General features: G+C 39.2%; 1 protein-coding gene across 4 annotated transcripts in view; it reads right to left on the bottom strand.

The window, feature by feature from the left end:
* Positions 1 to 7,705: 7,705 nt before the first annotated feature.
* stat5a (signal transducer and activator of transcription 5a) overlaps positions 7,706 to 23,546 on the bottom strand; it is a 54,479-nt gene continuing 38,638 nt past the window's right edge. For 3 of the 4 annotated variants that reach the window (XM_014408089.4, XM_014408090.4, XM_076883354.1), the window contains 15 exons: positions 22,047 to 22,221; positions 21,284 to 21,414; positions 20,174 to 20,325; positions 19,593 to 19,748; positions 14,978 to 15,157; positions 13,786 to 13,873; positions 13,157 to 13,279; positions 12,794 to 12,886; positions 12,177 to 12,383; positions 11,182 to 11,276; positions 10,908 to 11,050; positions 10,604 to 10,759; positions 10,424 to 10,475; positions 9,813 to 9,923; positions 7,706 to 9,686 (listed from right to left, as the gene is read on the bottom strand). In XM_014408089.4, the coding sequence (XP_014263575.1) occupies positions 9,563 to 9,686; positions 9,813 to 9,923; positions 10,424 to 10,475; positions 10,604 to 10,759; positions 10,908 to 11,050; positions 11,182 to 11,276; positions 12,177 to 12,383; positions 12,794 to 12,886; positions 13,157 to 13,279; positions 13,786 to 13,873; positions 14,978 to 15,157; positions 19,593 to 19,748; positions 20,174 to 20,325; positions 21,284 to 21,414; positions 22,047 to 22,221 (1,986 nt within the window). In that variant the 3' untranslated portion in view covers positions 7,706 to 9,562. Of the gene's footprint in view, positions 9,687 to 9,812; positions 9,924 to 10,419; positions 10,476 to 10,603; positions 10,760 to 10,907; positions 11,051 to 11,181; positions 11,277 to 12,176; positions 12,384 to 12,793; positions 12,887 to 13,156; positions 13,280 to 13,785; positions 13,874 to 14,977; positions 15,158 to 19,592; positions 19,749 to 20,173; positions 20,326 to 21,283; positions 21,415 to 22,046; positions 22,222 to 23,546 lie in introns of those variants that run through there. The other variant, XM_076883353.1, reaches the window with a different exon arrangement.

The following is a 23,546-nucleotide window of genomic DNA, read 5'->3' as shown; positions in this document are numbered from 1 at the left end:
CGCATAAACGCGTGCGCACACGGACAAGTACGTGCACCACTCCATCAGTGTCGCGTGCGCAATCACGGCTCGATTCCTTGACGTGCACGCGCAGAGTCACTAAGCTTTGAAGCAAGCTCACCACGTTTGTGTGAGTGTTTTGGAATTTGGGATGAGCATTTTAACATTTCTACAGTTTTAATGTCTCAGCAGACATTTTTGTCAAAATAAGCGCTCGTAACTAACTCACAAACTCTCTCTGCCAAGCAGGCTGCAGTCTCCACCAGAGGACGCTCCAGGAAGCCTATTAAAGAATCCAGAAACATGGAACATGGAATAAAATGAAACATGGAAATAATACATAAAAATGTAAAAAAAAAAAATACATAAAAATGTAAAAAAAATAATCTTAAAAAATCTTAAAACTACTATTTAAAATACAGCGATTTACTCTAGCTCATTTTAGTGAAGATACACTTTATGAATTTCTTTATCAGTACCCATATGGTTTATTGCAAAAACCAATAGAAAAAAGAAAATACACCAACTTTTGAGGTCAAAAATAAATAAAAATTCATTTAAACAACATCAAACGTGGTCAAAACTTTAAAACAAACGAATCTAGTGAGAAAGGAGTGGGTGTTTTATAAAAAATTAATACCTGGGCCCTTGAGCCCACACTGTACTGGGGGATTTCACTTACATGATTTGGTCCACTGGTTCCCACAGAGGGTAGGGTCACCGCTGATGAATACCAGTTCTTCTGGGTGATCTTTTTAACCCTATGATGAAACATTTCTGTCCTGATGTGAATGCACTCATTCAGATGACACACAGAGATACTGAATGGTTGGGTTGAATATAGAGATTGTATGAATCGCAAGTTCCACCATAATAATCAAAACACCAAATAAGGGGAATATCTTTTAGAAGAATAATGTTCAATCAGCAGCATGCAGCAGGGATCCGGAGACTTATAAAATCAATACCCCAGGCACACACTGAAGCTGTGCAGGCAGGATGCTGTGGCTCAACATCTTAAATACTGTGTAACTTATCCCTTGGCATTATATGGTGCCAAAATTTCATCATCTGTTAATTTCCTGAGGTGGTGCAGACGTGGAGCATACAGGTCAGTCCTGCAGCAGAAACTGTATGATAATGACCAGATCTAGCCTCAGAAACACAGCGTCCTATAATTTCCTGGGTGGTTTTTGGATATTCAGGGCAATAAAGTACATTTCCACATTTATGTACTTATTGTAGTTTAAATTAGTATGCTTATGATGTGCATATGTACACTGTTTAATTATTTCATGGTTTGCAGTTAAAGCTAATGCCAGAACTCTTGCTCTTTTTTAATGTCATATTATCACTCTTCATCTAGCATGCAAGGATGACCTTCCCAACTCTCCCTTTCCTACTTATGCACTAATTTAGGGATAATCAGCAGGAACAACAGAGGACACTGAGTATTCAGTGCTCATTTACAATATACTTAATATTCACAAAGTAAACTGAAAATACTCTTGTCACACAGCCACATACATACCACAAACTGAGCATCTGCTGACATTTCTGAGGTCAGATGAGAAAACCTACAACAATGAGGGGTGTGACATTCAGTGTCAGACCAACTCACATCATCACTTGAGCTATAGCCCTTGAGCTGGGAAAAGCAGCCTCCTTTATAACCCACTAAGAAGGCAAATCAAATCATGTCCAATCTGTATATGAAGAGACGTGTGCAGCAGAGAGCATGACTTATGCTCAGATTTGTGAAATGTGGCCAGACTTATCAGTGCAAAAGCATCTCTATATCGCGAGCAGATTTGGTTCTATATTTGGGTGGTTATCTTTTACATGAATGCTGCATACTGTGGAGAAATTATTTCTGCTAAATCACAACACCCACGGGAGACACACACAAGATTATTGTGAACAGTATACAATCATCAGATGTGTTCAAAGGGTATGAAGGTCTGTAGAAATTAAAGTTTTCATTCAGGATGCCTGTGTTTCTACTCGGCCTGAGACCACAACGCACCACCCTACAGCTTCTTCTCAAGGACAGGTAGGATGTGGCAAGGGGATGAGAGAATGAAACGACTGCTGATATAAATAGGCAGTGACTTTTTTAAAGAGGAGGCTAGAGGCTTCTACCCCTTTCTTCCCCTTATTCGCTCGTTGCTCTCTCTCCTTTCCCTTCGCGATCTCTGAGGGTCATGTATTATGCATTCTCAGAAATTATTTAGCAAAAATCCTGCTTTTAAAAGCTTCCCCACCCACCCCGGCTGTCTCACTTTAATGTGAAAAGGCCTCAGACGACCGGTCTCCAAACTCAAGCGATAGTTCAAAAGAATTTCCAAGATGTGACCGCAGTCAGTCTTTTTAAAGGGGCATTATACACCCACATTAACTGTATGTTAGATTGAGCTGTGATATACTTCTTTACTCACTATGGGCATCAAGGCCCAATGAATTACCACATCAGAATCACGGGAACTAAATAAACATTATTTTGTTTGACTGAGAGTAAAATGAGCTAAAATAACTGTGAGCAAGAAAGAGAAATACAGAGCAGGCTGCATCAGCAGTTTTAAACATTGAAATGGCAGTGATGCTCTAAAATAACACCTTGTTGTTTTCTATTGAGGTTTGTTATAGTTTCCTGTGGCAGGATGTCAGCCATAGCTGTATACAGTAAGGCGCTGCTCCCTGCTGTTGCAGTAGCTGCCAGGTTCAGGCCAATGAAATCGCCGTTGCCGTACCTGCAAGCATCTAACGGCTCTCTCCTCCCTGAGTGCCGGGAGGAGTCGCCTTCTCAGAGATTTAAATGAAACCACAAGAGCAAGGCGTATATTAGTATATGGTGAGAAATGAGAACTCTAAATATCAGCGATGACTGTCTATAGAGGAAGTTCACGATGTTCACAGATGGGGAGTGGAGGGTGTGTCTTCCTGATCTTTGTCACCACTTCCTGTGCTAGCACATGTGATAATTGGTTAATCAGGAATCGAAACCACAAATAAAAGAATGAACATTAGAAACGCTTTTTAGAACTGTGCTTTTTTTTTTTGCTTTTTTTTTTCTACACACTAATTGTGCACTTCCAATTGATTTTTTTAAGGACAAAGTCAAAAGAGAGATAAGTCAGATAACTAGCCAGCTGAAATGCCAATGACCAAGCTTCATGTCAACTACACACTACACAATCTTAAAGTGACGCTGTTGTGTTGACAAACTCATCAAACTGACAGATGGAAAAATAAACAGCTGGCAGCATATTTAAAACATGTTTGTGGTAGTTCCCACGACAGGGCGAGGAGAGACTGGGGCAAGTTAGGCAGAGGACCATTTGTGTTATTTTTGCCATGTATGTAGATGTTTCTTGCATATTTTCACACACTGTTCTGCAAAGTGAAGATTCTTTCTCCAGAGGTAAACAGCCAGCTTACATCTTACTGTATAGATAACTTGCACAGACTACAATGATTGCTAATTCATGACTACAACAATTATAGAAAGAGTACCATGTGTGCAGAAGTTTACATAAAATGCTAAAAATGGAAAATGTGGACTAGTTCAACTTTTTGACTAATGTTGCACTTGCTCACCCGAGGCAGCATGGATGTACAGCTTGCTGCTTCTTGTATCTCAGCTCTAAACATTTCTTGGTTAAGATTACTTCTCTACAACAACATCTTTTGATCTGCTACGAAGGCAGCGCTGTTGATGCCTGATCAGCTATCAGTTGCATCAGTGTGCGAGCTGAAGTGAATGATACACATCTTTTGGCTAGAATAAAGTCAACCTTAAAGTCGTCTTTGACGCCTGAGCTTCCGATGCATCATCAACTTCACTTTCACAATCTGAAGAACTGACTTCATTGCTCATGAAGAAGAGTTTCTTGCTCTGCGGTGATCTATTATCAGATGTGTTTCTCATCTTCAGTTCACTAGCCTTTACTATATGTCTATTTGTAGTGCTTGTCAAAACGTTGCAGATACCCATATCATTATGTGCATTGTAGGGATGTAGCAATTTGATGACCAGCTTTGTTCACAAAGTATTAAATCAGAAGATCATTAGATAATGACTCCTCTGAATAATGGGGGAAACTGAGCTCAATGTAACCCACTGACAGTGGCCTAATCTTGGCCCCATTTTGAGGACAATTTTTTATGATTTAATCTTAGACAGTAAATAATTGAAATACTCTTTGTACACAGCATAATGATTACGCTGCCTGATAATGTGAATAGAAGCAACAATGGACAAGAAAGTCTTTTACCTTATCAGGTGAAATCAACCCATGCAGTATTTTTTTTCTTTTGGCAATTCTGCTATGTGCTTCAAAAGAAAAAGCTGTACTTTTTATCCATCATAGGCACAAGACAAGAACCTCTTAAGACAGATTATTGAAAATGTGGATATGGATACAGGTTCTGAAGAGAACATCCTATATACATCAACAGCATGCATGCCAGGAGTGAATCAGACATCAGTGTACCAGGATCTTCAGAAATGGTATTCAGACAGGAAAAGGGCATGCTAACAGTAGCAAAGAAGTGAAGGTGACAGGGATGGAAGGGGCGGGATTACCAGAAGATAGGTTACCAAATATACAGGACACCTAAAAATACCTGAATATCCCACAGGCCAATGGGAGCCATTATTTAGATGCAAAAAGATCTTTTGCACTATGACCATATTTGTATGTGAAAAGAAGCCAGCTCAGTGCTATGAATAAGACCCCAGCCATCAACACGTACACCTTTCCAGTGAAAAGATATCAGTCTGCATGAATAAGCTTTGTTAATAATCTACACTTTTTCAATTGAAATTTAGCAACAAGCACTGGCCGTTTTCTGATCCTGTGGACTCTGCTGACATCTAGTGGTGGCTCTTTATTTTGGTTCATAAAAGTTAGAATAAAGATAGAGATATTAAAGTACAGAATATGGCTAACAGCTGCTTCTTTGAAAAGTTTCTAGTTTTGTTTAATTTTAGCTGACTGTCCTCAAATGATTTGCTGTTAAAATCATGAATTCATGCTTTTTAATATATGTGTCATGAAATTTGTCATCCTCATGTTAGGCTCACTTAGGACATCACAGAAAGGAGACACAGTGACAATTTACAAGGTCAAGATTTATATATATATATATATATATATATTATGTCCTTAACTCAGAAAGTGTGCTAACTTATACCTATGTGTATAGTTACACAACTATAGATGGAAAATAAACTATCATCCTTTCATGAGCAGAGCAGAATCAACTTTTTGGGATTTCCTCACCTGGATGACTGAGCACACATCGAAGCATCAGGAGATAACCACACCTTAAAAGTATATTATTTTTCGGTTGACCTACAAAACAGTCTGCGCCCTCAAAACTGACATATCATATATATTTTATTACTTTCATTGCAAATGGACACAGCATAATTACTGTAGCCTAATTATAAAAGCATAATTTCATATATCTCACTTTCTCTATCTTCAGTATTTATTAATTTATTTAATTGTATCATTTTGGGGGGAATTCTTCTTCTGTACACCACTACAGTGAATTTGAAATCAAACAATATTGCATTATGCAGCCATTATAATGCCTAATTCCCTTAACTACGAGGTTCAGTACTAATTGGGTAAAATATAGTTTTTAAATAAGGATTGTTTTTTTCAATATTTGATAAAAAATCCTTTACAATTAATGACTGCCTGAAGACCACGATCAATGGTTATCATCAAATGCCGTGTCTTCTTTAACATGTTCTGCCGGGCCTTTGCTGCAGACGCCTCCAGTCAACGTTCAGTTTTGTCTACAGTAACTAAGCATGCTTCACTGGGTTGTGACTTCAAATAATATCCAATTTCTATCAATATCTGTCGGTTTTGCAGGATTTGGAAAACTAATCAGAAAGTAAAGCCCTGTACATTAAACTTATGGACCTACCTGCAGTTGTTCTATAGTCCCTTCTGTACTGTAAATTATTTTAGGCCCAATTTCTACAGGAAAACTTCTACTTGAGTCTGTTGAGTCTTCATATGCAAAATCAAGCCTTTGCGCTATAATAATAGTTTGTTTGTTTATTTGTTTAAATAAAAAGCAATAGAAAAAAATGGGCAGAATGTGGTTAAGTTTTACTGAATTCCATGGAAAATAATGTATCTCTTATCTAGGCATGACACAAACCAGATAAGTGACAATTTAGCAAAAAACCACACAAAGCCACGTTTCCTGCCTCCACCAGATGGCAGAAACGAGCTGATATATAGATTCCCAGCATGTGAAATAATTTCCTTTCAAATAGAGGAAGACACCAGGGTGGATCTAGAGATATTTTCTTAGGGTGGCATGGAAATGAGATGGGGTGGCCAACTCAAAGCCATTTCTTTACACATTGGTGTTACATTCTGTAATATGTATCAAATACGGTTTAAATACAAATGCAGCAAGTATGCACATCATTCATATAGACATAGTCTATAACTTTCTTACTGGCTTTGGCCCAAATAATATTTCAGTTACATAAAAATGCCAAATTTGATTTTATGTACTGTATAGCCTATATAATAAATAAGCATGTAGCCAAATAAGTGTGAAATCCAGAAAGCTACACGTGAGATGGATCAGTAAAAAGTCTTTAGTAATAATCAAATTGTTACACCAAATGTCAGAAATCTGCACTTTCATGAAGAAACGGGTGTATTTTTCCAACAGAAATTTAAACCTCATTTTTCATGATTTACTGGGTTACGTAAGACTCACCTTCATAGCATTTCCAGTGTAACAATCAACCACCTGTGTTGAAATCTCAAATGTTATTGATTCAAATTGTGCTCAGGGACAATTAGAGGTGTCAGTTGCTGCTAAAAGCAAGAAAATAAAGCAATTTTGGTTGCTATGCAAATTATATTATGCAACATATTCAGTTTTAGTATCTATAAGTCAACGTTAATTGCAGCTAGGCTCAAAGTATTAATTCTAGCTTATTTTCATAACCAGTATTGTCATATGCAAAACTATGGTGGCACTGGGGATGGGACATTCTAGGCCTGCCCCAGATCAGGGGTGATCTGACTTTTGACAAATGGTCTATTATTTTCCAATAAGCTTTCCGTTTCTATACTATTTAGAGTTGATCATTCAAAATAACTGAATGTGAATCTCATGTTTTTAATTGTATTTATCGTTGGCCCAATGCCACGTATTTTTTCATTGTGCAATATGAAAAGCATTTTGAATTCTCCATGCTCCAGTTTGCAAGCCTGTTAACACCGTTGGAAAACAGCTTAACATCATTCAAAAGCTTCACAGGCAGTGTGGGTGAATTATAATTTATGGTAGGAAACAACTGCCTGGCGGAGAAACGTGTAAAACTTTAAATCACAGTGGTATGCTTCGTGCAATAGTCAATATATTCATGCAAATAGCTAGGCATGTACTTTTAAAGTACTGTTTTTTAGTCGTTTAATTCAATGTCAAGAATCAAGATTCTTTGGTGATGACTTCAGCTCACATTCTTAATCTGGCATAAATTACTTTGATTTGTTTTCTCCATATGGAAGGCCTCATCGAATATCGATTAGTCCATCACTTTGATATCATGTTGTACTGCATATTATTACATATTACTTGTTTTACTCTGTATATTTGCACATACAAAACATATTTAGCACAAGACATTTAAAATTCAAAGTATTCCTACAGATTGAATTCAAATTATTTATAAAACTTTATTTCCTTCTTTTCAACCCAACAGCTTTTTCGCTTGGAAAACTTCCAAGTCATAAACCCAAACCACAAACAGGGTACGTACATAAAACAGCACACAGCGCCATCTATATCGTTAAAAAATACACAGACTACAGTGAAACAAAGCTCAGAAGTGATGATAATGAGAGACATAGCACAAGACTGTCCATGTAGCTTGAGATTTCTAAAACAGGAAAGAAAGTGAGGCAAAAGAAAAAGTTTTTTTAAAAAAAAGGAAAAGAAATATTTCAAATACTGTTGTGTTTACTGGACAAACACAGAACTACACCTTTAATTTCCAGTTGCCGTGCATCCTTTTTCAGTTGCTACTTATGGTCAACGGGGGACTTCTTATCTGACGGAGAGAGTATTGTACGGTCATGCAAAAGGTTACATTCAATTTGGGAGTGCCAGTGAAACAATAATAATAATAATAAAATACAATTAAGATAGAGAAAATAAATTCATATATTTCGTATACATAGATCTCTTCTTTTTGGCTTATACATCAGTTAAGCAAAGTGATTCATTCCTGAGATGCAAGACAATTATTTTTTATGTGTGTGTGGACGGGTGGGGGAAATCAAAAGTCAGGTAAAGAAACAGACTGACACAGTTCAACATCCTAGAATCCTAAACATGACCCAGCAGCTTGTGAGTATGTGCAAGCATTCGAAGTCTGCACTCGTTCATAGATGCAAAGAAAAAAAATTATATATATATATGCACTGAAAGGCAGAAAAGTCACAAGGGAGCAGAACAGCCTCAAATATTCAGGCATTAACAATCAGACGCGACACTTCATGATTCCGGTGTTTTCCAGGTGAGCAGTTTCAAGCATAAAAACAGCCAACAGAGTTAGCCTGTGCAGCAAGGGATCGTCTTCACAAAAAATAATGCAGATTAAAAGAAGAAAAACTTCTGACCGTACCTACTGGTGAGAATGTGGTGCAGAAAACAACAAGAGAATCATTAACAGAGACTGTCAGTGGAATAATGCGAGGTAGCACTGATGAGGGGCACAGAGGGACCTGAGAGGACAAGCAGGCAGCACTGGGTAGATGCTCAGATTTGCATTTCAGGTACAAACAGAAGAAAAAGTAGCCCTGTGAGAGCAAGGGAGGTACATAATTCTCCCCTCCTTTCAGCTGGTGAACAAATCAGAAACAAATACACCTTAAATTTGTGCATGTGTATCTTTGAAGCGTGTGTGCTGTCAGTGAGCAAAGAGTCACTCTGCCTTTAGGTTAGTGTATATGGGTTTGAAAAAAAAACTCTCCAGAGCAGTGACTCGGATTATGTTGTTGGGAGCAAAATCAAAACTTTTCATCAAAGTTTCTCTTTTTTCTTTCTTTTTTTTGTCAAAGGGCAAGTTCAATGTCACTAATAAAATACTAATAACCCATTTACAAAGAAGAAAATATAAAATAAAAACATTCAACTTCTAAAATAACTTCATACAGTAGCATATTTAAAAAAAAAATCAGTTTAAAATCAATTGAAAATGCATGCACTATGTGAGTGACCATTACTTCTTTTTCATAACATTGTAACATTAGAGGTTTTGCATTATACTTTCTTTTACAAACACTGATTACACAAATAAAAACAATATGAAGTCACTGGCATGCATGTTTTCATGCTGGAAAGCAAAAAAAAAAAAAAAAAAAATCACAACCATTATGAACATTTCACATTATAGCAATCTGAAAAAAAATGAGAGAGACCAATGGAATTAAACCATGTCGATGTGAGTAGGGCAAGTTGCTGGGCAGGGCTCATTTGGTTTTGTTGCGAGTTAAACGGTCAAAGGTCACGACTGCTGGCCACTCCACTGGCTCTCTACAGGCCGCCGGAGAAGCTCTTCTACATGCCTCGCTACGTCCATGGTGTCATCTAGGTCAAAGTCTCCATCTGCATCCAACATAGAGTCAGCCCTGCCACAGGAAATAGATAGAGGCCACTCACACAAGCTTTCGGCATAACGGCAATCAAACAGCAGGAGATACAAGAAACTCCTTGCACGCACAAAATTGGGACACGGAAAAATGTTGTAAACTCACATAGCTGGATATATGCCATAGGCGTGAGGGTGACTGACAGGTGCTGGAGAGGCACCTTGATCCATGTAAGTTGGATTCCCACTTGCTGGGTCTGGATTGGCTGTGGCAAACCTGAAAACAACCAAAACACCACATTTTGGTAATGAACAAAGTACATATACATCTCTGAATGTATCTACACATAGACACAAGGAAAAAAAAAAGAAAAGAAAACAACAACCCCCCATGAGCCTGTGTTCAGTAGTTGCCTAAGCAACGATCCTCAGCATGATTTTCAGGCCTTCTTGTATCATTATGGCCGTTTTCCATATCTGCAGGTGAACCAACTGTAGAGAAAGGCAGGGAGCGTGCCTTGCTAACTAACAAGCCTAACTCTTATGATCAGCGGAAGACGAGCTCGCGCAGGAACCCAGGCCGCGCTTAATTGGCCTCCTCCAACTGTAACAGCTAGCTAATAGCTGATCTGAATTCATGGCCCAGTATTTTGTGATTAACTCTAAATTGTGCTTTACAGAATAAAATGCTGGGTGGATGACAACGAGAAAAGAATGGAGAGGAAACGGTGATGGAAGGACACGAGAAAAAGAGAGAACAGGAAGCCGGACACTTACTCAGGCACAACTTGTTTGATCTGTGGTTTCACGTAACCGTCAACTGCTTTAGCTTTGAAACAGACAAGCACAGGCAGACAGAATAAGTAATGGCTCGATGTGATCATCATTCAGTAATGAAGGCTTCGCAGCTGTGAGATTCAAATTTGAAAGTAACAGTGTGCTCAGAAGGACGCTTACAGAGAGGCGGAGTGTAGTATTTGGAGAAAACCTCATCCTTGGGTCTGTCAGGGTAGAGGAATAGAAGGTGGTTGAGATCACTAATGCGGTCAGCCAGAGAGCGAATGGTAAAGTCTTTGGTTGTGTAGGGCATAAGGTTCCAAACCATTCTTTCACCTGCGAAAAAAAACAGCAACAAAAGAAAAACTGAATGGGATTCCTTTATTTCTCTGTGGCTTCTGTGCTTGTTAGAAAGAGGCCCGTCTGATGAACGGTGTGGTTTAAAAAACAAAAATGGAGAAATTTTGTGTTTTGCATGCTTTACCTGCTTTGTTAGGATTTTCTGCCACCCAGGCAATTGTAATTCCTCCAATTTCAGAATCACTAAAGCGCAGGAGGAAGGTACCGTTGGGTTTAGACATGAGCATATCCTGAGCTTGCTGCTTGTTCACAAAGCCCAGGATGGCTCTAAAAATAGAGGAAGAGAGACATTAATAAAAAAAAAATTAAAAAAATAAAATAAAAATTGTGCCTCGTTCTTGTCCCTCCTCATTTTGAATCTTTTGAAACTGAACAAAAACCCTCAGCAGTTTCCTTACCCATCATTCCAGTGTGGTTTCAGATGCTTTTTTGTGAGTTCCATCACACCATCAAACCACTGCCAAAATGTGAAGTTCCTCCCTGGCAAGCTTTCCTGTAAAGGGGCATAGTTTGGGGAAATTTTTTTTTAAAAACACATGAAAAACAAACAAACAAAAAAAAAAACCCCAGACTGAACTGACAACTGTTAAAATGTTTTTAGATGACCCAATTCAGTCTATAATAATGAAAATCTCCTCAACCGCTGACAGTAATCACAGTTCTCTTTATGATTTTAAAATTTGTGCAGCTGTACACGTCTCTGGGTAAAGTTCTGCATATTTCTATAACCTATACTTACATCTCTGGAGTGATTAAAACTTAATGTTCCTGTAATCTAATAAGACCCGTGGCCTGTGGTGAATCTGAGTGCATTTTCTGAATCACAAGCTACTTAGAAGCAGAAAATGAGGCTTTCAGCATTTTTTTTTCCCTGTGCGGATAAACAAGCCCATTAAACCGACCTACACTTAGGTGGGTAAGTATTTGGACAATGACACAATTTTTGTCATATTACCACTGTGCACCAGCACAGTAGGTTTTAGATAAAACAATCAAGATTTGACTGAAGTCTTTCATGTTGAATTAAAGGAGTTTAACAAAACATATTGCATTAACTAATTAGGAAGTACAGCAATTTTGATATATAGTTGCTCATTTTCAGAGGTTCAGTTATATCAGAGATAAATTTATTAAACCCCTTGAACTGCTGCAAATGGAGCAAGAAATATTTCTATGTATGAATAACAGCGCAATAGTAAATCCTTTCATGAAGAACAAGTATGTGGTTCAAATGACTAACTGAACTTTGCCTGCAGGCGTTTTAAAAATGCATGAAGTGCAGCACGACAGAAATCTATACTTTCAAGCTAAAACAGATATATGGAATACTCTTCAGCTGTGTGCATGTATAGAGACAAACAGGATCATGAGTAAGAAAGAGGCCGTTTCTAACCCTGTTAAACTGTGACCAGGTCATAGTCATGCTCCGGTAGTCATCAGGGTTGTTGCTGGAGCTGCTGAAGGCTTTTTGAGCCAGAAATACCAAGTTCTCCTCCGACAGACCTCGATTACTTTGCACCTCTGCCTTGTACTTCATGTTGATGACCTCACACAGCTGAGGCCAAAGCACCTTATCTGGCACGAGGAAAGGCACCCGGCCCTGCAACACACGAAGAAAACGGCAAAGAATTTTCACTCACATCACACAGACACAAAACATAAGTGACACACACGTTATGCCTTTGCATAAACATTTTTTTTTAAAGAAAAAAAAATTTAATATTTAATAATTGCATTAAAAACCTAAATTTAAAACAGATTTAAACATGCATTTGTGTTTCAGTTCCGGGCTGCACGTGTTACATTACATCTAAAGAACTAGCAATTATTTTGTAAGAGCTAAACTATTTAAACATGTGCACACTTCAGAAATATTTGATTCAAGGCCTTTCTCAGTTAACGCAGTACTTCTGCATTAGGATACAAAAATATCACTAAGCTGAATAATTATTTAATGCTTGTTCCAGGAAGGTTTGCATTGCATGCAATATCTCTGAAACATTTACGTACCGGCTCTGCAAAAGCGTTGTCCCACAATACAGTTGCAGTGGCATTATTGTCTTGGCTACCATGAACAATCACCACTACAGGAAGTGATAATGTCTGTTCAGAGAAAGAAAGGAGGAAATTGCAAAAGTAAATAATGCACTTACAGCACAATAAAACATTTCTTGCATTTCATACATTTTTTTTTTAAACATGATAAAAACAACAGGGAAAAAGACAGAAGGAACAAGTGGGAGTACTCGAGCCAGATTCTTACTTGCAGCATGTGCATGCACGCACACACATGCATATATATATAGTTCTTTTTTTTAAGTGTGATTTAAAGTATAGTGTTTTTTATTCATTAATTTGCCTACATCCTCTTACCTTCACTTGAAAGACAAGCTCATTGCTTCCAACACTAAACTGGGACTCAAACAGAATGGTGAATTTCTCTTCTGTGACAGATTCTGCTCCTCGTCTGTCCGATCGCTTGATCCTCTTTAAAGACTGCATGATAAATGATGTGCAAGAACAAATGGTATGTATTAACTACGCAGTTAGGCTTATAAGCGTCACACACAGTCAGTACATGCATGCAGATTATCGGGATCATATGTGAATAATCCTTGGAGGGCTCTGGAGATTGTTGCTAACAACATTAGTGACGAAGAGAACTTCACTGAAGCTGCAGGCCGATCCTCCAAAGGACTACTGTTCACAATTTTAATCCAAGGGAAAAAATGCTATATGGGACATAATGATTGGCAATTACTTCCCTTATATAAGCGGCTGAGCAACTCTCCTGTATAGACCCAAGACAATCACATATTTACCTGTTTCGGGTATAGTGCAGCAAAAGAAGGCAAATAGCAAGGCGCTATTATTTTAGATTAAATGTTAAGAGACTTTTTGTATAGAAGGAACAATGGCAATACTACTTCAGCTTTATGGGTTTTTTTTTATTTTTATTTTTTACATGGAAATAATAATCTTCACTAATAGCTCATACTTACCATGTTCCTGAAGTGGGCGCTCAGAGTGCCCGTAGTCTGGTGGTACTCCATCACACAGTTATTGTTAAGAATTTCACCACTGCTATCACTGAAACACAGAGACAATAAAGTTAGATGTTATCTACAAATGCATGTTTACACAGCAGGAGCTTTTTGTTTTGTATGGAGGGAGTGGTTGGTAGGTGTGTGTGTGTAGGGGGGGTATTGCGTGCATAATTGGCAGGTTTAACTACCACCATTAGTCTTCTCTAAACACTAAACACAAGTATGGCAGGTTCAGGGCTGTTTTCTTGTTGTCTTTCCTTGTAGCCTGCATGTTTTTATTTCTTCCTGGAAATTAGTGGGTGGAGACAACCTGGATAGAAACCACACCTGAGCAAGTTGGGCTCAGGAGACTATTAAGCTGCCTAGCAAGACCATCTTGCTCACTTTCTATCTCTTCGATTTCCTCACTAACCGGCGGAGCTATGTCGTGCTTTTTGGTTTTACATTCATTCACTACTCACTTCCTCAGACACTGCCTACATACTAAATTACTGACATGCGCACACTGCTGGTTTGTTGAATTGGTTTGTTAAATGCAGTTACGGTACAAAACGCTTAGCATTACTAGACTACACTTCATGTGGCGTCCCTCTTTAGTCACATGCTTTTGAGCGAGACGTTGTGGCAGAAGTCTCTCGACAAGTGGTTTAGATGAGACGCAGCAGATGTATGTAGATTTGCTCTGTAGATTTTGCTAAGATGTAGCCGCTCAGCCACTTTCCCACTAGCTGCCTGGCAGACCTACAGTCTTGTAAGGTTTCTATTAGTTAGGAGGAATGTGGAACGAGGCTGTGGAACAGGCTAAATGCGGATTCTGTGTCCACACCATAGATTCCTCTTAGACATTGTTCAAGTTCCAGCCATGTTTCTGTGGTGAGGTCTCGGAACACACTAGGCCAGAGTTCACCATGGGATCTCGTAATCTCGGAAGAAAACCAAACCGCTTATCTTAATTGCGCTATGGTAACTTATTGCAGTGTTATCTCTCTCTCTGTCAAGGAAGATGGAATGTGAAAAGTTGAGCGTTTAAAAAAAAGGGGATGTATGTATATGCTGTATGAATGGGTGAATGAAGCATGTTGTATAAAGCTCTTTGAGTGACCAGCAGAAAAGCACTAGTCCATTTGCACCAATGCACCAAACTTACTTTCTTGTGTTTTCATTTTTCAAGAGGGCCTTGGCTTGCTGTTCACTGATGATGGTAGCTTTGACTTGTGGGGGATTCATGTGTACGTTCAGCTTGCCTCCCACTAGAAGGCGCACTGTAGCGGCAAACTTAGTTTGGGTTTTAAGGACCTGTGGAGGTTGTTTCTCAATGATGAATGTGCTGTGGATAGAAGAGTGACAGTTAGAGTGTGACAAATGTCTTTATCATCAGATACCTACTGCCACTATATGCACATCTTAAAGCGACATCCAACCACCCGTCCATTTAATTAACGGGTTGTCAAATAACAGCTCTGGTAGTATGTATCAGTGTCACATGAACAACCAACAGTGTACGTGAGGAAATCTTGGGGTTTGCAAATATGTCAGTGTCAAATTCCATCTGTTCCAAGCAAAAGCAAAATAGATCAGTATCATTGTTGTTTAGTGAACTTTAGTACAGCTGCACAGGTTATTGCAGATTATAAGCTCTACTTCGGTCTTAAATTGTTGCTGAGTATTTGCAGCTTCAACTGAAACAATTGTTTAGGAAACAGTTAACTTTCCATTCCAGTTGTGCAGGTTATGTACACAATTTTCAACTGTGGATTTTTTAAGCTTTTTGCTTTCGTTCTGTAGAAAGAAGACTGACAACTTTGAGAATGTGCACTAAAAAGTCACTTGTCCTATAACTAAGCTTATAGTCTACTCACTGAAACTGTTTCAATAAAAGATAAAACAGGCTTAAAGCATAAAAAAAGACAGCATGAATGATTTATGATGTAAAACATGTTAAAAGTATTTGGTGTTGAATGTTGCAAACGCTGTCCTAAAAATGAAACTTCACAAGGTGAAAATGACCTTATTTGTAACTGTTCCCACTAATAGAGGTCAACAACAGGTCTCTTATGAAATTATTCTTTTGCTTTTACTGTCTGTTGTGTGATTGGCCCAATAACACAACCTAATGATTACTTTGAGCTGAGAAGCAACTTAAAAGCAAACGCACCCTACTTAAGCTGCATGACCATGAACTTGTAATATGTTTTTAATAGCCAAGACAGCGTATTTTGACACATGCGAGGAAGTAGTGTAGGCCTTGGAAAGGTTGCCAGTCCATCACAGGGTTAACAGAGAGACCGGTAAGCATTAAGAGTCACATCCACACCTGCTGCCAGTTAACCTACAAGCATAGGGCTGTTCGATATAACGATATATATCGGATGATGATATAAAAACATCTATCGTTTCATTTTACGCTATCGTTTGTTTCGTGGTGTCGCAAAATAAACTGTTTACGGCAATATTTTTTCATCGTTCTGATGGTCACTGCAGTGGTTATATTAATTTCTTAAAGTTCTCTCTTTCTCTTATATGTAAATAACCACACTACTGACGGACAAGCGCCTGTTTTATGCGTTGTCGTTAGCAACAACGACGGGAACACCTTCGCGTGTCCGCTTGTTTATGTTCCACGTAAACCTTTCACAATAAAGCTCAAGATCCTGTTGAGACTTTTCAAAATAAACTGAATCACGTGAAAGAGCAGATTATTTATGGATGAGAAGTAAAGAAGAGCCGCCAGGTGCTAAAAAATAAACCTTAGACTCAAACGTTAGAACAGGCAACCCGCAGCACGCCGTGTAATAAATACAAAGAAAACAGCATTACAACTTATGTCTAAAAATGTATAGTTTCGTGCATCGGTTAAAACACTTGACTCCGGGTAAAGGACGTGCAGCTGGAAACACTTCACGCAAGTCGAGCTGCCCGAGATTCACAGAATTTACAGAAAATGTTAAATATTATTTTTTTGTGATTTATATCGTTATTATCGTTTATATCGGACGATAGAATTCTTATATCGGGATATGAGATTTTGGTCATATCGCACAGCCCTATACAAGCATATCTTTAGACTGTGGGAAACTGTGAGAAACACTTAAGCATGCAGAGAAAAGAAGGGACGAAGAACATGCGAACTATGCAAACGAGTCAATGATCTAAAGCTAGAAAGACTGGTATCGCTGTAGTTTAGTGAACTTTAGTGAAAGGCAGAGTTGAACAAATATTAGGAGATCAGTAACCTCACTGCAGCAGAACCTGTTATGTATGTGCACTCTACGGCATTAATTGTTTAAGGAAAAAGTTTTAAGCATATAAAGCATGGAGCATGTTTTATGATAGGGTAATGATGGGGTAATGTTCAGCGAACTGTTTTGTTTTGTTAATAAAAACTCCAAACTCTTTATGCTCTAATGACCTGCAGGCTTGAGAACATTAACCTTTCAAAATGACCTTTATTGCTGCCTTGCGCACTATTTGAAGGTCATGTAAGTAATCGCTTTCAAGTTAACCGACAGGGTTAACAATTACTTTCTTCTTAAAGAGTTGGTGCTTCTTTTGTATGGCGGTGTAGCCGTTTTCTGATTTCCACATTAACATTAAAGAGACCAAGAAGTGAGATAACAGCAGAATCAGCGTAATGATTAATCCTGCAGGCTCAGAGGAAGCTTGAAAGCAAACAAATACTGCTGAACTAAGTGGTTATGAGAAGACCGCACTTTGCAATTGCCAGTGTGAAACCTCCCGGGGCTCCTAGGGAGTAAAGATAGGAGGAAACATAATCTGCATTTATATTGTGCTTGATAGCTGTGCATTACTGTCTTGTTTCAGACTTGTCTGTGGCCAGTCAAAAATCGTTGTGACAATGACATGACTTCTTAGTGGGTTATGGGTCCCTGCAGGGAATCTACTAGGAAAGCGAGAGAGGACACTGTCACAAACTTCAGAATACTTCTTGTTCAGAGATGCTGGATGACTAAAAGATACTGGCATATGTGCATTTGGGGCTTAAAATAATGGACTAAAACAAGTTCCCTGTGCACTTCCTTCCCTTTAAGCTCTCGAACACTGTATGCTTTTTGTTTCTGCATATCTGTATAGTTGCATTCTTTGTCTCTGGGTTCGTACGTATTTCATGAAATCTAAAACGCAAATGCTCAGTGCATTGCTTTCACACTCATTATTCTGTATTACATAAAGTCAAATCCTAAATTTAATCTAACTTTTAAGGTATAATCCCCATAGGTTACAGTAACTGAAACCCCACTTTTTGACTTTTGTTTATGCAGTTTAATACAGTGTACAGTGTACTTGTCTATGTGGGAGTGTGGGAGTCATTATTGGGGGCAGTTAGCCAAAGTCCATAATGGAAAATTCCCTTTACCACCCAGACTCTAGCACTATGGATCGAGGTTATTGTAATATCTGATATTGGTAACAGCTATGCAGCTTAAATTGTGCAAGGGCTACCCTGAGAAAAGAGGTATTGATGGTGGATTATTGATGTCTACAGTTACCAGTGCTATGTGTATTAATGTACCTCCACACTATCGCATTATCGGATACCATAGAACAGTCCATCCACCTATTCACTTTTCACTATTTAACTGGTTGCAGTAATCTAATCTAAGCAGAGATGCTGAGACACCCCTCCCTTCAGCCACCGCCTCCTCCTCTTCAGAGACATTTATGTTCCAGCTCTCTACAGCATGTTTTGTGTTTGCCCTGGGATCCCCTCCTAGTGGGGCATGCCCAAAATACCTCAAAAAGAGGGTATCTAGAAGACATGTCTGACATATCTAAGGGCAGCCCAAACACCCCTTGAAGGAAGGTTATGTGTGTCACTACCAATAGCTTGTGGCCATAGGTCAGGGAAGGAAAGCAGACTGTCCAGCAAAGCTTTGCCTTCTGCTCAGCTCGCTTTACCACAACAGGCCGCGGCAGCATCAGGATTATAGCTTAAGTACAAGGTAAAGAGCTCTCATGTTTCCTTTAACACTCACACAATAAGTGTAAGAGAGAGACAAGAAAACCCAAACTTTAACAAAATTTTTGCATGTGGATTGAATTACATTATTTGATGGATAATTTTGAATGTAGGAGTAATTTCATTTTACAAATAGATGACATCTCTCACTCCATTGACCACAATACCAGTTGCACAAGTAGACCTGCCCTTTCATTGCCCTTTTTGCACTCAGTAACCTGAGTGCATAAAAGGCAATTCCTCAATGTGCAAAAAAGATCCACCCACCGCCTACACTGGCCTACACTGGCCTACACTCACAAAATAAATTAAAGTTGTAGATAAGATTAATGTGCCATTTATGACCCCTCATTGATGTTCCCTCAGTGTTCGTATTTGAGTATGCAGAGTGGAGATTTATGGGTATTCAACAAATGCAGACGTGATTGCATAAAGTCCAAAAAATATCACATAGCCTGAGTGTAAACATGGCGTGTAGTCGTTTAATGCTGCCTGGTTAAAAATCCGACTTGAGCAGACAGAGATCATATGTATGGTTTTTAACACTTCAGAGCTCTGTAATGGCTACTGTCTTCTTCACGGCTGGAGTTAAGGACCAACAGCAAGACAAACACGAACAAGAGCTGCGCACATTAGTGGTTCCACATATTTCTAACATATTCCCCCCCAACCCCCCGACTCCTAGTGAGCTGCACAGCTCTACATAAAACCTGCAGACAACACATAAGCATGCCAGGTGCTGCAGCCTTTGATGTGTAGAAAAACTTGAAACACACAAACACACCTGGTGACCAGTGTTGAAATGATATCTGTGATAGTACTGTTGAGTTCGTTGAGGAGCTCTTCAATAGGTCCAGGGATAGGCAGCTGCTGTCTGAGATGCTCGGCCCTCCGAATCTGTTGCCTGTTTTGCCAAATCGTTTCCGCGAGCTTCTCACACCTGGCACCAATCCAGCCACGCATCCACAAGAAAGACACACAAGTAAGAATAACACTTGAAGATCAACACGACCAGTGCCAGAAATATTATATTTCACCATTACTTATTTTAATTTGAGCTCCTGAAAGCTGAGCTCAGCTATATTAGACAGAATTTAAGTAGCTGACACTACTAAAACTTTCAGATCTGGCTGAATAAGTGAGGCCTTTAAAAATGTAAAGGGCTCACAGCCAGGGATCCCTGACGGTGGGTTAAAGCAAAAAATAGAAAATATGTAAGACAGCCTATGCCTGCCAATAACCTTTGAAAACCCCCCACACAGGACCACTCCAAAGCAAGCTTTTAAACCTGTGACCTTTTGCCTTGTGAGAGAGTCTAGTTACTGTGATCTTGGTGGGAGGTAGAGCGAAAAAAAAGCAACTCACCAGGACTGAAGGATGTCCAGGCCTCCCTCCGGCGGTCCCCCATTGCCTGCCAGTTGTTGCCGTCTCTTCCACTGGATCAGCTCGTCATCCAGAATGATGGTCTGCTGCTTCCTCAACAGCTGCAGTGTTTTCTGGTGCTTCTCTGCCAGGTCCTGCACACAAGCAAGCAAGACACATGTACTTCACCAGAACCAAGTTTTGGTCAAATGTTTCTGTGAATCTGTGTGTGGGCTACAAATTTGTGCGTCATTGAAGTAAACCGTGGTTATGGAGAGACTCTTTTCCTCATTTGGTGACCTCTACCTCACTCTTACTTTTGCCACCTCAGTATATATGTCAATAAAAATGTGGTTTGACGACTATTAAAAGAGTTTCTAAGTTTTTCCAAGTATACCTGCATATGCAGAGACCATGCTCACTTAATTCTGATGCAAACTGAGTCATTTTATGCTATAAACAGGCCCGAAATATGAGAGAAATGGCTCAGTTCAGAAAAAAGCATCAAGGGTTACTCCTATTACGCTTTTAAAAGGGGTAAAGACTTAACTTAGGGAGTGTAATGTTTGCAACTACCACAAAAGCTGCAGAGAACAGTTGCTCATTCTGCATGTCCGTCTGGATGTGACTGCCTCGAAACAAGGTGCGGTCACAAAACTTTACAGGGTTGTAACTAAAATCAAAGTGATGGCCGATTTCACTGCGGGTGTAGTGTTACCTACATATACCATACTTTATTTACTTAAAGTCAAAAAGCAAACGCGGGACCAGCTTTGTGTGTGTATGTGTGTGACAGTCATCATGATAAAATGTCTGGGAGACAACAGCTGTAGCAGCAACTACCACAAAGTTGGCTTCAACCTCTTTGCCAGGTGTTTATATGTCTGTCTGTGGAGAGATTTTATCAGCTGTCCAAGATTTTCTGTACAGTTTAAAATCAAAACCAAGGCCCAGTTCAAGGATGGGTGTAATCTGGCAACTGCACTGGTACTGCAGTGATATGATCTCATTCCACAATGTGGTCTAGTTAATTTTATCTTTATGGAGTGTAATTTACACATTGATACACACACACACACATGAACGAAATAAGTAAGTGCAAGTATGTCTCACCAGTCTGTATTTCTGTAGTGTGTTGGCCTCTCTCGTCAGCCATGCCTCCACAGTGTTTTTCTTGCTCAGAAGGGCAGGCTCTCGTAGCTGGCGGTCAGCAGGGGGCAGTGTGGCCAGGCTGGCCAGTTGAGCTGAAGATGGGAGACAAGTTAAAGACAGAGGGAGTAGAAGAGAAGCAGTAACAATTTCTAACCTGTGCACATGCAATATTCATGTCCCATCCGAGGAATAATGATTTACTCAGGAAAACCCCCTCCTCCCCCTCCTGCATAGCTCAGATATTAAAAAAGATCGATGCTTTCTGTCTGACACATGGAGCACTCGTGAAAAATCTGTAGTGTTACAGAAGCTGTCAGTTTCCCGCTGTTAATCTACATGTCTCAACACAAAATTCAGATAGCTGTATGAAGAATTATCTTTTATATTTAATTTGAACAGTGACATGTGGCACACAACAGACTAAGTGAGACTGATTAACCAAAAAGGGAGCAGCATAATTGGAAAAAAAAAAGATCTATTTTAAGCAAGTTGCTCACCAAACAAACAGAGTAGATAAACTAGAGTTTGTTTCTTGATTCAACAAGGAATTAAAATGGTACAGCAGCAAATCTAAATGACTAACAACAGTTAGAAACATTAATTATATGTTTTTTGGTATTTGCAGTAGGTATAAGTTAAGTTTGTGAAAACTGCATTAGTACAAACACTGATTCTGTCATTATGGTCGTGCAGCGCTAAGGAGATGCAAGCCCTCTGGTCTCACCCTGAATGCGCATGCTTTCTTGGTACTGGATGATGAAGTACTCCTGGTTGTGCTGGAGCTTGCGGAGATCGTTCTCAGTGTCTTGGGTCAGCAGGCGAAGCTCCTCAAAAGCCTGGTTGATCTGTTGGTATTTCTGAGACATGCTGTCCATCATTCCACCCACTGGAGAGTTTGACTGTCAATTACAAAATATGAGATTGAGAGACCAGCAAACAGAGACAGACAGCTACTGAACCAAAACTAACATGATGCACTGACTGATGGCTAGACCCCAGCACCTGCACTATTTAACTGTAAAAATTCTCTGGGAACACAAGGATAGTGTCAACGGTGCAGGTTGATAAGGAAAAAATGTATTTGCATCCTCAGGAAGAGTGCAAGGTCACCACAATTTGAAAAAGTACATTACTGTACCTAAAGGTTCAGACTGAACGGGCCAAAATTAACTCCACTAACAGAAAAAGCATGTTGTGACTGAAAATCAATTCACCACAGGAGTTCAAGGAAGATGTCTTACGCACGGCTGGCTTTATGGTTTTATAACTCACTGCAAGTTATAAAAGTGAGAAATATCTGACTTTCCTGTATATTGCATTGTTAAAGTAGGGAAATAGAAATGGTTTGGTTTTACAAGGCCATTTTAAAGCATGACTGTATTGGCTGTGGTACGATATCACATTTATAATGTTCGAATACAATGAACTCAGGAGATCCTCTAGGATAAACAAATACAGGAAACAGAATAGTTATCCACTTTCCGAATCAGCCACCATTATGTAGTTTGTGTTTTGCGGGCTATGAAGCCACAGGTGTGTTTGTGTGTCTGCTGTTCTGATTTCTTTGGTTTTTCCATACTTTTCACACTTACATATTTCAGATCATTAAACAAATTTTAATATTAGTCAAAGACAACCTGAGTAAATTAAAAAACACATCCCTTTGAAAGAATTCTGGACCACTCATCTTTGCAGAATTGTTTTAATTCAGCCACATTAGAGGGTTTTAAAGCATGAATGGTTTGCTCGCTTTGAACTGAAGCCTTTAAGCATAAATCTAAATGGATTTAAGTCAGCAAAGCTTCCCTAGACCATCACACTACCACCACCATGTTTTACTGTCGGTATGACGGTTCAACTTTTGTCTCGTCAGTCCCAAAAGTCTTGAGGATCATCAAAGTGTGTTTTGGCAAATGTGAGATGAGCCTTTGTGTTCTTTCTGGTCAACAGTAATTTTTCTCTTTCTAACTCTCCCATGGATGCCACTTTTGCACAGTCTCTTTCTTATTGTTGAATCATGAACGCTGACCCTGAGGCAAGCGAGGCCTGCAGCTCTTTAGTTGTTGTACTTGGTTCTTTTGTGAGCTCCTGGCCCTATATGAACCCTATAGATGAGTCCCAAAGCGCTCTTCGAGTAACTTTGTTAGGTCGGCCTTTCCCATGAAGGTTCACCACTGTTCCAATTTTTCTCCATTTGTGGATAATGGGTCTCACTGTGGTTCAC

This window comes from Maylandia zebra, linkage group LG4, assembly GCF_041146795.1.
Source record: "Maylandia zebra isolate NMK-2024a linkage group LG4, Mzebra_GT3a, whole genome shotgun sequence".
NCBI lineage: Eukaryota > Metazoa > Chordata > Actinopteri > Cichliformes > Cichlidae > Maylandia > Maylandia zebra.
The sequence above is the reverse complement of the archived record's forward strand: the minus strand, read 5'-3'. Positions and strand labels throughout refer to the sequence as shown.